The following is a 14,351-nucleotide window of genomic DNA, read 5'->3' on the forward strand; positions in this document are numbered from 1 at the left end:
TTTTTTTTTTACGATTTATATAAACATTCGTTAAATAATATCACACGCAAATCATCAAAATCTAAACAGTATTTGTAGAATTCCAATAAAAGCCACATCACTGTTCATATCGATAAATATTATTCCATAGTGTTTGGAAAAACTGGAAAATTGGAAAAATTGGAAAAATTGGAAAATTGGGGAAAAATTGGAAAAACAATATAGCCTATTTTACTCCAGGGGGTCCCAGGATTACCCACCCAAAATGTCATTGCGGTCGGTTCAGCCGTTTTTGCGGTATCTGGGAACGGACAGACGGACATTTCGTGAATTATAGTAAGACTAGTGAGGTACCCGTGCTAAGCACGGGTGGGAGGCCAGAAGCAAACAGACAATGCAGAAACAGCGAATGCTGAAGCATGAAACCAATGAATTCCACATTCCTGTAGCACCTTCAGTCGCACGTTAGACATGGACAGCAAGTTCGTGAAGGACTTCCATGAAAAACGTACCTGTTGGCAAACAACCGGGTACGTTTGTTCCATACCCAGTCAATGGCGAATCTGCATATGGCGATCCACGAATTCACGTTTAGAAAGTAGAAACCGTCACGGCATTTCGTCATTCACTTGAACTCGATATCTCTTTTTTCATTCCAAACAGCATAACTCCAATCACAAATGAAATAACATTCATATAAAAAATAAACTTTTAACAACATTCGTGACATAAACAAATATTTAAATCCTGATGTGAAGTTCCGTACGGTTGGGTGAATACAATTACGAATTCAAAATCGTAATTGTATTCACTCAATTACAATCATCAATTGATACTTTAACAAAACGATTAACACAATTAACGTTTAACGATTTAACATTACGATTGAATGACGGTTGTATTGGGATATTATCAAACACTTGCATTGCCATCATCTGTCCAGTTCCGCATTCGCGGCAGGTTCATAATTGTCATCAAAATCTAAACAGTATTTGTAGAATTTCAATAAAAGCCACATCACTGTTCATATCGGTAAATATTATTCAATCGTGTTTGGAAAAACTGGAAAATTGGAAAACTTGGAAAAACAATATAGCCTATTTTACTCCCAGGGGTGCCAGCAATACCCACCCAAAATATCGTTGCGATCGGTTGAGCCGTTTTTGCGGTACCTTTGAACGGACAGACGGACATTTGGTGAGTTATAGTAAGATGATGCTTTCCAGGTAATTGTTTTTTGTCCCCTCTCCCTTTCATATCCTTTTCGTATTTGCTCCATTATGTGTCATCCTGGGTGTTCCCTTTCTCCTCTTGCTGCATTTGAGCTTGTGCCCAGCTTCTCTTCCCCCTCCCCTTTTGATGTCGTTCTTCTTCCAAGGCTCCCTCTGGTGTGTTCCTTTGCTTTGCTTTTGGTACGTTTACCTCCTTTTTCACTATGGTGTCCTTGTTATGTTATGTTCTGGTCCATTCTGTGTTCTAACTCGGCCATGAACCGCAAATGCTGTATGCAAAAAGACGTTATGATGTACTCTCTTATGAAAACTGCTTTCGGAAGTGTAAGGTCCTTTCGGAAGTTTTGAAAAGAAGAGGAGGCCTGCATTGTGCGTTGGCATCCTCACCACAAAGTCTCGCTTCATTACTCTCTGGCCAACGACTGCTGCAGAAATGACCTTAATAGTTCCTGAGACAGACTGTCGTACTATCATTGGCAAGAGACAGCAGCAACCTTCAAACTGCTGGAGACAATAAAGCTATTCGTTCCAAAAATGTGTTTGTGCGTATGAATGTATGAAATGTTATTCAAAGATTTCAACATGAAAAAAATTCCTTAGACTCCTCTCATGATGCACACTTGTCAAACGTTACCCTGAGTACACAGGACAAGCAATGAAACCAACCAAATCGTGCCCACTTCAGTTACGAGCGGCGTTCAGACTCTTTCCGGATCAGGGATCTCTGCAGTTAAGCAACAGAGTGCAGTCGTTGCCATTAAATGCCATTTGATTTTTTTAAACCTGCATTCATCTACAAATTGAACCACAAATAAGCTTTTACTACTCCAAATACCATGAACACAATATTTTGCCCACCATGGCAGGAAATTTAGCCATTCTCATGCTGCAGTTTTTCACCGCACTCATTACAGCAAAACACACTGTAACTGAATGTGAAACTGGCAACACCGGCCACATTAAAAGGTGATAATGGAACAGCTACATTGAAGCAAAGATGTTGTCATTCTGACTTGCTTAACACGTGTCAGCTCCATGTCCATGAAAAGCCCACAGGAGCAAGAAAGAACTGAGGATTAAATTTAAATATGGAACTAACAGTCTATAGTTAATCATACAGCAGAACTACTTTCAGAACATTAATTTTTTCTCTCTCCTAGATGGTGAACAAGCTGAAGAAAGGACAGTAGAAGAGATGGGGGATTTCAGCTACAATCACTGAATCAAAGATACAAAAATGGAATGATTAAGGCTCACCTGGGGGGTAGTGTTCATTGACTTGGAGCTGGTCAAGCTGCAGCGACGCGTTGCCACCGCTACGGGTAAACTTCACCACATGGTAACGCCCGTCGTTCACAGGGATGCTTTCCTCCACGATGGAGATGTCATTTGTGCCCACATTAAATAACACACCCATCTTGCCTTGGTCCTGTGGGCAAGGGCACATAATACATCTTTCAAATTCTCAGCCTTAAATTTACTTTTTACGCCTCGCCAATTGTGTGTGCATTGGACAATTTTGCCACAAAGGTATTGCGCGAACCATCGTACCATAGGGTTCAATAAAAACCACGAGGGTCTTTGATTAGAACCACCTTTAGAGGCCATTTTTCCCCGCAGAGCAGGGGTTGGCCTTTTTCGGGCACCATGGTCACCCTTCCTGACACCAACCCTGTTAGTCACCTCTTGCGACACACACCACCAGTAAACTGGTACTCAATTTGCCGACCTCAGAAGGATGACAGGCTGAGTCAACCCCCCTGGTGTTAATTCAGCGATCGACCGGGATTCGAACCCAGGACTCTAGGATCCCAAGCCGGCACCCTAACCGCTAAGCCAACACCAGGCTCGTAAGGGTCTTCGATTAATAAAAAAAAAGTGTACCATGTGACCAAGTTGCATGATGTTCATGCATATCCCTGAAGGTTAAGACGTGTGCTTTTATCATCAGAGCATTAAAGTGGAGGGTTAGAGCTGGATTCTAACAAGGATAACCTGCAAGGAATATTGATGTCAGAATATACCTAATTCATAAGTTATCCGGTTTCCTGGCAGTGCCAAGATTCCAATTTAGCTACCTATCTGTGAAATGGCAAACTCAAAACCAAGATGTCTGTAAGACCAAGCCCAATTTTTTTCGCTATTAGGAAAGAAAGTGCTTTTATGACAAAAAAGCAATTTGGCCGGGGAACTGATGGTAACGTCTGATAGCTTTTCGCAAATAAAACCGCATGTTAAGTTTGGCGACCATCCGATAGGCTTGCACAGGGAAAGCTTGGCATCATGAGCCTCCTTGTTTGGGTGTTGGTAATTGAAACTTCACCACCTTCATTTCAAGACAAAATGGTTGCCATGTCTGTGAAGTGAAGAGAATACAAATAAAAACACAACAAAATACGTCCTGTTTTATTCCTATGAAGGATAAACATGACACAAGGCCAATTAAGTCAGGACTCACGGATGACAAAATAAGCTGGCACGACACGAACAAAACGAACTCGGCTAAATTTGAAACGAAAGAATAAAACTGCCGTTTAGTGGTCCGTTAGCTTTCCAATTCACTCCAAAACAAGCCACACTGTAACAATATAGTCAATGATTTTTCTCTTTTCATGCGTCACACAATCAGTCACACTCACACATTTGACGGTGATAAATGGGTAACGGTGTTAGGCCTTGAATGAAAACGAGATCCACGTGTCGGATCCTAAATCTATTTTTTTCTCAACAAATAATAACTTTGACGAGCAGTTTTTGTACCAAAAACAGGATCAAAGATCAGACTTATCAAAGTTATTATTTGTTGAAAAAATGAAGATTTAGGATCCGATGAAATTTTAATTTCATCATTGTCCAATTTGATGCATCTCAGTAGAGGTATAACTGTCGCTTGCCAGCAGTACCTTGCCTTAATTCATGGATTTATCGACACCAGTTAAAACATTCTGAAAGGCTGTGCTCATAATTTTTAAAGAGAACATTACCCCTCGTAATTCAAATTTAATTGCAAGCAAAATTTAAACAATATTTTGTGAAATAAGCTTTCAAAACAGTTTTTTTTATAGATAAATAAAATAAATACAGAAAGATAAATAAATAGATAGATAAATAACATAGATAAATAAATATCGTTATTTATCTCTCAAAGGTCTACTGGCATATCCATAGAATCAATAACAGGCAAAGAGAATACAGACTGTGTGCAAAATATTAACACAACAGTGATTTAATTTTTCATTAAAAAAAATAAATTATATATATATATATACCTATGTATATATATATATATATACCTAGGGTATATATATTGTTGCGAATATGGAATTTGGCCTCCATATCCGCTTGTAAATATTCCCCTATTTTCTCCAATACTCCCCAACTTTCCCCGATCCCCCATTCCCTAGTCCCATTGCATGTAAATAACAATCAGTAGAGCCGACCTTCCCCTTATTCCCCCATTAAATGTCGTGCCCAGGTCCACCGCACCACACGTAGACAACTTTCGGACATCTTCCTAGTTATTCTTAATCTATGTCAGTTAAGGCCTCGTTTCCATTAATTATGACTCTTCGTTGCACCAGAATGTGATTATATGGCACCAGTAGTGAGTTTAGGACCTTTCCCATACCTCCTCCCATCTTCTTCCCCAAACAACAACAACTACAGCAACAACAACAACAACTACAACGCGCGCGGGGAGTGTGCGTCCTCCCTCCGGCTCGGTTAGCCGCCATTATCCATGCGCCCCACGGGGTTACCACGAAGGGGCTGGCTGTCAGCTCCTCGTCAAGGGCGGAGCCTGGTAAACCCCCCCCCGCACCCAATAAGAAGGGCGGACCGATTCCATCTGGGCGGAGCTAACGAGCCGAGGGCGTGTCACTCCCCGCCGGATATACGCAGCCGCTTGCCGGACGTGACGTCAGATTCGCCCCCAGCTGGAGAAAGACGGACCTGCGAGCGCTGAAACAGATGCGCCTGAGTTTGGAGAGGCCTGAGAAAGAACGTCACCTCTGAGCGCTGAGACGAGACCTCCCCGCATCTCTGGACCGAACCGTGTACCCTGCTTTGAGCCAAGAGTGCACCTTGAGCCATCGCTATCTGCCTTTCCTAGCCATCAATCCCCGTGTGAGCCAGTTTTTGTCCTGTTTCTCTGTGGTCTGTCGGGAATAATATAAGGTTGTGTCTAAGTGCCTGTCTTCCTATGATGTACCTCTTGTAGTTGTAATCTAACCTTCCGCCTTAATATAACCTCCTCCGGAGGTCTTGAGAACTGAACCCCTGGTGTCGTATTGTGTCATTATAACCCAGCCGGGTGTCTTCTCTTTCCTATTGAGCCAGCGTAGCGCGGCTTCGTCGACGTTCGAGTACAATCGGGTAATTTGTGCGGACACGACGGCCATTCCGCTCGGCCCACCTTAACATCAGTCGTGTCAGTAACAATTGGTGTCGGGAGTGAGATTCGAGGCCCGACCAAATTTTGAAAAAAAAAAAACGAATAGAGGAAAAAAAAAAAAATTTGGTCAAAATTTGGAGCGGCCGAAATTTGTATTTGTTTTACGAAACTCGAATTTTGCAAGTCGCGCTATGGCGGATCAAGACGGCTGGGGTCCGGTAGGGGAGAGTGAAGCAGGGTCGGTCCAGGACCAAATTGAGGGACGCGAGGAGAGCGAAGCAGTGAGGGCGGCAGGGTCGCAAAATAGCGTGGTCGCGCACGTGGGTGTAGCGGCACCAAATTTAGCCGCGGCCGTGGTCGCGGTAGCCGAACCCGAGATGCCAATGAATTGGAACCTGTTTATGAAACAGATGATGGCCTTTATGGTAAAAACAGACGATAATTTCAAAGGGATGGGAAACCAAATGGGGGTAATGAGGGACGAAGCAAGGGGTACCGTTGAGGGGTTAGACAATAATTTTAAGGGGTTAGACAATAATTTTAAGGAGTTAGACAAGAAATTTGAGGGGTTAGACAACGGGATAAAAGAAGTAAAGAATGGGTTAACGGGGGTAGAAAACAGAATGGCCGCTCAAGAGAATCAAATAGAGGGAGTGAAAAATGGGTTAGAGGGGTTAGAAAACAGTATGGAAGGCAAATTGAGGGACATGAGGGACCAAGCGGAAAGGGAAGTTAAACAAATGGAGCAGCAGATAGAGGGGGTCAGAATGGGGGTAGAAACCAAACTGGATGCTCACAGGGAGGAAATGGAGCAGATGAGGGTGGCATCTGGGCAGGAGATGCAAGTGATGGGAGAGGAGATCAGAAGAGGAGTGAGTGAGGAGGTCGGAGGAGTGCGCGAGGAGGTGAGGCACTGTGAGGAGCACATGGAAAAGGAGGTGAGAAAGGGGACTGTAAAGTTACAAGGGGGCATAGAGGTCCTGACGCAGGAGGTGGAACAGCTGACGGAGGGACAAAAAGAACTAACGGAGCAGGTTCAAAGGAACACTGCGGTATTAGGAGGGTTAAAAGTGACACAGAAAGAACTAAAAGACGACTTGATAGCGACGAAGAGGGAATGTCAGATGGTACGTGAGGGACTGACAACGAGGTTGGACGAGGTGGTAGAGGTAATGGAGACGAAGGACCGGCAGGTGAGGACGCACATGGAAACGGTCAAGGTAGCCTTGGAGGACGAGCTTGAGGAGACGTACTGGGGAATAAAAGAGGTGAAGCACAAATTAGAAGAAGTGGAAGAAGGGATGAGTGAAATTAAGAAGCGACGGAGAGGGGATAAGAAAGAGATAAAAGAGGAGATAAAAGAATTGGTCCGAAGTCTGTGTTCGGATCGTGATGATGTGCTCATTAACCGGATGAGGGATTCGCAGGTGATGGAGGAGAAGCGAAGAGGAAGAAGACCTGGTGTAAGTGGTGACCAATATGGTCGTGCGTATGATGCGCCAGGGGATTTAATAAGCTTGGGGGTCGAGATAGACCCGGGTGTTCGTGAGAGGCCGTTGGTGAAGTGTGCGACAGGTCTGGTGTGCGAAAGAGGAGGTGTGCGAGAAAGTCCGACTCTGGGGTGTGTGAGGAAAAAGTGCGTGCCAAGGAGTGAGGGTGCTGGCGAGAGTGAGTCGGTCGTAGCGCGTGTGCGAGGGAGCACGTGGAAGCGCGGGGTGGTGAGTGTTACAGAGGGTGTAACGGGAGAGTGTGCGCGAGAAAGGTGTGTGACGGACAGGTGCATGAGGAAAGAGTGCGCTGTCAGAAGTAAGGAAGAGTGTCCACCTGTGGTGAGTGTTACAGAGGGTGTAACGGGAGAGTGTGCGCGAGAAAGGTGTGTGACGGACAGGTGCATGGGGAAAGAGTGTGCTGTCAAGAGTAAGGGTGAGTGCGTTGTCACGAGTGGAGGTGAGAGTAGTGAGAGTGACAAGGAGAGTGAGCTGGTTGTGACAGGTGAGCGAGGATGTACACCTGGGATGGAAGGATGTACACCTGGAATGGTAGAGCGTGAGTGGGAATGCACGCTGGAGTTGGTGGTAAGGCACGTGGTTGGGTGTGCGAATGAGAGCACACCTGTGATTGTCACAGAGGAGGTGACCGAGGAGGGGGCGCGAAGCGGTGTATTGGTGAGGTGTGCGAGCAACGAATGTGTGCCAAAGTGTTCGGTGGTCAGGTGTGTGACCAAGGCTGTGAGTGGAATGGGTGTACCTGGGTGTGTAAGGAAAGGTACGAGGAGCATGGGCACGGCTGGATGTGTGAGCAAGGAACGGGCTGCGGGATGTAAGCATGCAGGTGAAGCATCGACGTTAGACGGGGTAGAGTTTAGAACGACTTTTAGCCGAAGCAGGCCCTCGGTGCGTGCCGGGCCTCGCTTTGAACGGCCGCGTCCAGGCTCCACTAGGCGGAGCTGGCAGCCCGATAGGAAGGGTCGTTATGGCGACCACGTTTTGTTGAGACGTGCCGGCAGGTCGAGATCGGGACATTGGATGGCTCCACGCCGAGGTGATGCGTGGGATCTCGGCCCGAGTAAGCCCCCGTCCCTGCACCGAGTGCCGGACGCATTCAGCCGCTGGCACAAAACAACCCGCATCCATTGCTTGGCTTTACGAAGCCGGGCTTTGGACAGGAATTGGCGCACCGAGAGGCATTAGTGAGTAGACTGGGTGATGAGGTTAGTGTTTTGGACCCAAAATTAGAGAAAAACAAAATTTGATGATTGGCAAGGGATTGGCAGTAGTGATTGGCAGATGATGGGCAGTGATTGGCAAATTTTTAATTTGTTGAAATTTGACGTGCAAAATTGATAGTGAGAGACCCCCGATGTGGTGGGATGGCAAATCCACCATCCTTCCCATGTGGGGGCAAAGGAGCACTAGATTATGGGGTGTATGGCAGTGAAAACTAGCCCGGGTGGGTTAGGATATGGTGTGTAGGGATCTAGAGAAGATGACCTTAGGTAACGTTAAGTTTAGTTAGTGACCGATACCTGTAGTGGGGACGCAGGTAGATTAGTGTGGATGATAATGACGTGGGAGCGCAATAGTTTAAAGGGACAACTGGGAAGCGCAAGTTTCAGAAGGGAGTAGTTAGCTGAGATGATGCTGTGTGTGTGAGGATTGAACAGGTGTGATTGCACAGGTGTGCAACTGGACAGGTGTGTGGAGCAGTGTATGAGTAGTGAGTGTTGTGGATCAGCGCGAATGCGCTTGGGGAGAGAAGGGTGCAGGTGGCACCAGGTGTGAGAACACAGGTGTGCAGGTACAGGTGTGTGGAGAGAGTTGGAGTAAGTGGTACGGAGTGGTGTGCATGGTGCGAAGGTGTGGATGGGGGAAGAGTGGACCCCCTTTCACGAGTACCCGGGGCGGGTAGTGTAAGTGTTAGGTAGAGGGAGCAGGTAAATTATGGTTGGATATTGGCATTTGTGGTGCGGTTGCAGAATGGTGTTGTGAATGGGTGCATTAGTGTTGTGGAAATGGCTGGGCGTATAGCCTGTTAGTGTGTGTAGTTGGTTGAGCACTCCACCACTGTGAGGATGTCGGCCAGGTGAGGCCGCAGGTGGGCTCTGGGAGCCGGTAGAGTTGTGGATGGGGCCCGAGGATCCGGAGGACGGACCCGGGTAGCCCAGTGCCAGAGAGGGCACCGAGTGGGGAGAGTGCGAGAGGGCCTTCCCCAGGTAGTTAGGTTAGGGTAAGGAGCAGGTAAGCTCGGAGGCAACTGCAGTGGTGGAGGTGTGCAGGTGGGTAGACCCACTGGGAGAGGTACACGTCGCAGCCCAGAAATTGTACGAGGGCACCGGGAGATGAATCGGGGGAGTGAGACCCCAAATTGAAGAGCACCACAGTTTGGCCAATGGGAATTGGTTTTTAGAACCCATAGTGTAAGAGGGCCAATGGTTTGGCCGGAGAAAGACCCCGGGTAGTGTAAAGTTGTTAAAGTCACTTAGGAAATAGTTAGGATTGATGAACCTGTCGCACCATACGCAGCCACTTGCCTGTGGTGATGATGATGACTCCACACCTGTGTTTTCTTTGTTTGTTGCAGGAAATGAGATTGCTGTGGATTTGTGAGACGCATCACGACGTGGATGAGACATTGGGGTGATTCCATCTCTCCCTCCTTAGGAGGGACTGATGATGAATTGGTGATGGCAAATTTTGATGTGCAGTTGGAGATGGCAAATTTTGATGAGAGTTGAAAATGGCAAATTTGATTGGTTAGGAGGGAGAGAAGACGAATTTGGTATATGGGAGGAACGGGGAAGACAGTAGGGATGTTTGTTGATTTGTAAAGTAGATGTTTATGGGTAGTGTTGTGTTTTGTGGATGCAGTAAGGGGTAAGGGAGGGGCCATGTAGGTTACCTGGTGGGGGGGGGGCGTACGATAGGAACGTACCTGTCTCACCTGGTTCCCATGTGCCCCCAGTGTGCATCACCTTACATTGCGTGCATTTTTGCGCCCTTACCACCTTACTCACTTGTTTCTTCTTTTGTCTCCCACCTCCGAGGATCTGGCTTTGGGGTAGAGAGAGAGGAGAGAGAGGTGCTGGCTGCGCAGTTGTGGGCCTGCACTTTCGCTGTTTGCTGCCGGGATCGATACACCATATGGACCGCAATGTTTGTGGCCACCCACAATGGACCGCAGTTCGTTTGCGGCCAAGCACCACCCGGGGATGGACCTATGGGTCAACGTGGCACCTATGCCATACAGGTGAACCACTTTTAGTTACCACCAAGTGCACCACAAGAAGAGCAAGAGACACCTGCAGGGTTAGGGGTTGTCGAGTTTATTTTTATTCCAATGAACAATGGTGACTGCACCGATTGGCGGTGGGGTGGTGCTTTTGATGCTGGGAAAGGGTGCTCTGCACGTTATTAAAGGCCGTCGGCCACAGAGCACTCGTGGGTTGGTGTATCGATGTTGGCAAGCGCGCTCTCTCTATGCACAACATCTGCATGTGTTCCTCCAAAAACAGGTCCTGGATCGTAGTGTAGATATCAGCGTAATCTTGTAAATAATGCTCCCTACCGGCTGTATGTTTAGTTTGAGAATTCTTTCCGGATTCGGTTATCCTGTGGGTGTGTTTCTGTGAGGAGAAGGGTGCAACGTCGCAGGGGGACATATTTACTCATTTGTGAATATCTGTAAAACTGTCGCACTCAGGGTAGAGTTAATAGTAGAGGGAACTACATTGCGTGCCACACTAAAGTAGGTAAAAATTTATCGGGTCGGGACGCCCCGAGGGTAGAGAAGGGTGCAATGTTGCGAATATGGAATTTGGCCTCCATATCCGCTTGTAAATATTCCCCTATTTTCTCCAATACTCCCCAACTTTCCCCGATCCCCCATTCCCTAGTCCCATTGCATGTAAATAACAATCAGTAGAGCCGACCTTCCCCTTATTCCCCCATTAAATGTCGTGCCCAGGTCCACCGCACCACACGTAGACAACTTTCGGACATCTTCCTAGTTATTCTTAATCTATGTCAGTTAAGGCCTCGTTTCCATTAATTATGACTCTTCGTTGCACCAGAATGTGATTATATGGCACCAGTAGTGAGTTTAGGACCTTTCCCATACCTCCTCCCATCTTCTTCCCCAAACAACAACAACTACAGCAACAACAACAACAACTACAACGCGCGCGGGGAGTGTGCGTCCTCCCTCCGGCTCGGTTAGCCGCCATTATCCATGCGCCCCACGGGGTTACCACGAAGGGGCTGGCTGTCAGCTCCTCGTCAAGGGCGGAGCCTGGTAAACCCCCCCCGCACCCAATAAGAAGGGCGGACCGATTCCATCTGGGCGGAGCTAACGAGCCGAGGGCGTGTCACTCCCCGCCGGATATACGCAGCCGCTTGCCGGACGTGACGTCAGATTCGCCCCCAGCTGGAGAAAGACGGACCTGCGAGCGCTGAAACAGATGCGCCTGAGTTTGGAGAGGCCTGAGAAAGAACGTCACCTCTGAGCGCTGAGACGAGACCTCCCCGCATCTCTGGACCGAACCGTGTACCCTGCTTTGAGCCAAGAGTGCACCTTGAGCCATCGCTATCTGCCTTTCCTAGCCATCAATCCCCGTGTGAGCCAGTTTTTGTCCTGTTTCTCTGTGGTCTGTCGGGAATAATATAAGGTTGTGTCTAAGTGCCTGTCTTCCTATGATGTACCTCTTGTAGTTGTAATCTAACCTTCCGCCTTAATATAACCTCCTCCGGAGGTCTTGAGAACTGAACCCCTGGTGTCGTATTGTGTCATTATAACCCAGCCGGGTGTCTTCTCTTTCCTATTGAGCCAGCGTAGCGCGGCTTCGTCGACGTTCGAGTACAATCGGGTAATTTGTGCGGACACGACGGCCATTCCGCTCGGCCCACCTTAACATCAGTCGTGTCAGTAACAATATATATATATATATATACCTAGGGTATATATATATATATATATATATATATATATATACTGTACATAATACAGTATGAACAGAATATAATAAATAAATAGAAATATATACATAAGAAACAGGCAGTAAATTCCTGTGTGGGGCTCGTATGAAAAAATTCTGACAACCCAGGACTCAAACCCATGAACCTCATCACTTACGCGGTGACAGCCCACTGAGCTATTGAGCCTCTGGGATATCCTCCAGAGATTTATCACACTAACATCGTGAGATTTATAATGGCCGATGTCTTACGTGCCTGCTCGGCAGATCCCGGATGTGAGTGTATGTATGTGTATGTAAGTGTGTGAAAGTGTATTGAAGATGAACTCATCTAACAAATTAAGAAACAAAAAGTAAATTCCTGCGTGGGGCTAATGTGAAAAAATTCTGACTCAACCTGGGACTCAAACCCAGGAACCTCATCATCTATATATATATAAAACACAGTTTGTGTGTGTGTGTGTGCAATGTTACCGATAGACTCCTAAACGGAGAGGCTCACGTGCTTGATATTTGGCATAGACATGGCCATTGAGCCTGGGAAGAACATGGCCGACCTAAAAAAAATTATTTCATAATATTTTTTTACCATATTTTTACCTCAGCGCATTTCAGCAAGGAATATTATGCACGGAATCTGAGGCGGTGGCAGAGCAGCACGCTGATTCGCTCAGAGCGATCACGTGATGTTCCTTGCCGCCATAAACTCACAGTTACGCGTTCGCACGTAATTCAGAGCGAAAAGCGATTGCGTTTTTTCACATTTCAGCGAGGAACATTGCCATTCACACCACATAGGTTTTTTTTTTCTTTCATCTTTAGATCCATTTTTTTTTTCAGCGAGGAATATGATACACGGAATCTGAGGCGATGGCAGAGCAGCGCGCTGATTCGCTCAGAGCGATCACGTGATGTTCCTTGCCGCCATAAACTCACAGCAAGTAGCATAGATTTTAGCATGATTAGCATTTAGCATGATTTAGCATGATTTAGCAAAGATAGTGTTGTGAAAATCAATCAAGTCCACAACTTAGTCCCATAGGTAGGTTTAATAACAATCATATCTCTGGCATCATCCTGTAGAATACAATCATGCAATATATATCAGGATCGTGGCATCATATAGGAAGGATCGATAATATTAGTCAATGCAAGCAAGCCTAGAATGTCTGCATGTACGTACCATCCGAGTCTACATGTCATAGAGTAAATGTCGCAGGAGTGGTCCGGAGTCGTGGACGTCCGAGGTCTTATAGTCGCCTCTCAGTGGTTTAAGTGAGCATCACACCTGGGTTCAACTTTGATACATTTTCACTACAGATAGTAGCATGTTTCACATAGATTTTTTTTCAGCGAGGAATATTATACACGGAATCTTAGCCGGTGGCAGAGCAGCGCGCTGATTCGCTCAGAGCGATCACGTGATGTTCCATCCCCGCCGCCAGACCATTGAACATAAAACACAGTTTGTGTGTGTGTAATGTAATGTTACCTCCCCTCCCCCCTCCCCCTCCCCTCTCCCTCCCCCCTCCATCCTCCCCCTCCCTTCCCCCTCCCCTTTCCCCCTCCCATTCCCCACTTACCCTCCCCCACCCGTCCCCTCCCTCCCCTTTCTCTCCCCTCCCCCTCCTCCTCCCCTTCCCCCACCTCCCTCCCCCTCCCCCCTCTCCTCTCCCCCCTCCCCCCTCCCCTCCCCCCTCCCCCCTCCCCTCCCCCATCCACCCTCCCCCCTCTCCCTCCCCTCCCCCCTCTCCTCTCCCCCCTCCGTCCTCCCCTCCCCCATCCACCCTCCCCCCTCTCCCTCCCCTCCCCCCTCCGCTCTCTCCTCCCCTCCCCCCCTCCATCCTCCCCTTCCCCCCCTTCCCCTTCCCCCTCCATTCCCCCTACACCCTACCCCTCCCCTTTCCCCCTCCCCTTCCACCGTTACCCTCCCCCTTCCTCCCTCCCCTCACCCTCCTCCCCTCCCCCTCCCTCCCCTCCCCTCCCCCCTCACCCCCTCCCCCATCCCCCCTCCCCCTCCCTTCTCCCCTCCCCCCCTCTCATCCCCTCCCCCCCGTTCCCCTCCCCTCCCCTTCCCCCTTCCCCTCCCCTTCCCCCTCCCCCTCCCCTCCCCCGCCCGGCAATGCCAAGTACTTCTGCTAGTATATATATATATATATCATCAGTGAGGAACCACCAGTAAGGTGTCCCACACAGCTGCTGCTGCACCTTAATGGGAGCGATAAGCACCGCCTGCCACACGGTAACATTATCTCTGGTATCCACTCACTATATGGAG

At 47.8% G+C, this 14,351-nt stretch overlaps 1 protein-coding gene across 1 annotated transcript in view; it reads right to left on the reverse strand.

Annotated features, from left to right (window-relative positions):
- Positions 1 to 14,351, reverse strand: part of LOC137436928 (neurexin-1) — a 1,559,617-nt gene that overhangs the window by 230,344 nt on the left and 1,314,922 nt on the right. Inside the window, exon 17 of the mRNA XM_068131164.2 lies at positions 2,469 to 2,640. Within this exon, the coding sequence (XP_067987265.2) occupies positions 2,469 to 2,640 (172 nt within the window). The remainder of the gene's footprint in view (positions 1 to 2,468; positions 2,641 to 14,351) is intronic.

Source organism: Myxine glutinosa, chromosome 11, assembly GCF_964187855.1.
Source record: "Myxine glutinosa chromosome 11, kmMyxGlut1.1, whole genome shotgun sequence".
Classification (NCBI taxonomy): Eukaryota; Metazoa; Chordata; class Myxini; order Myxiniformes; family Myxinidae; genus Myxine; species Myxine glutinosa.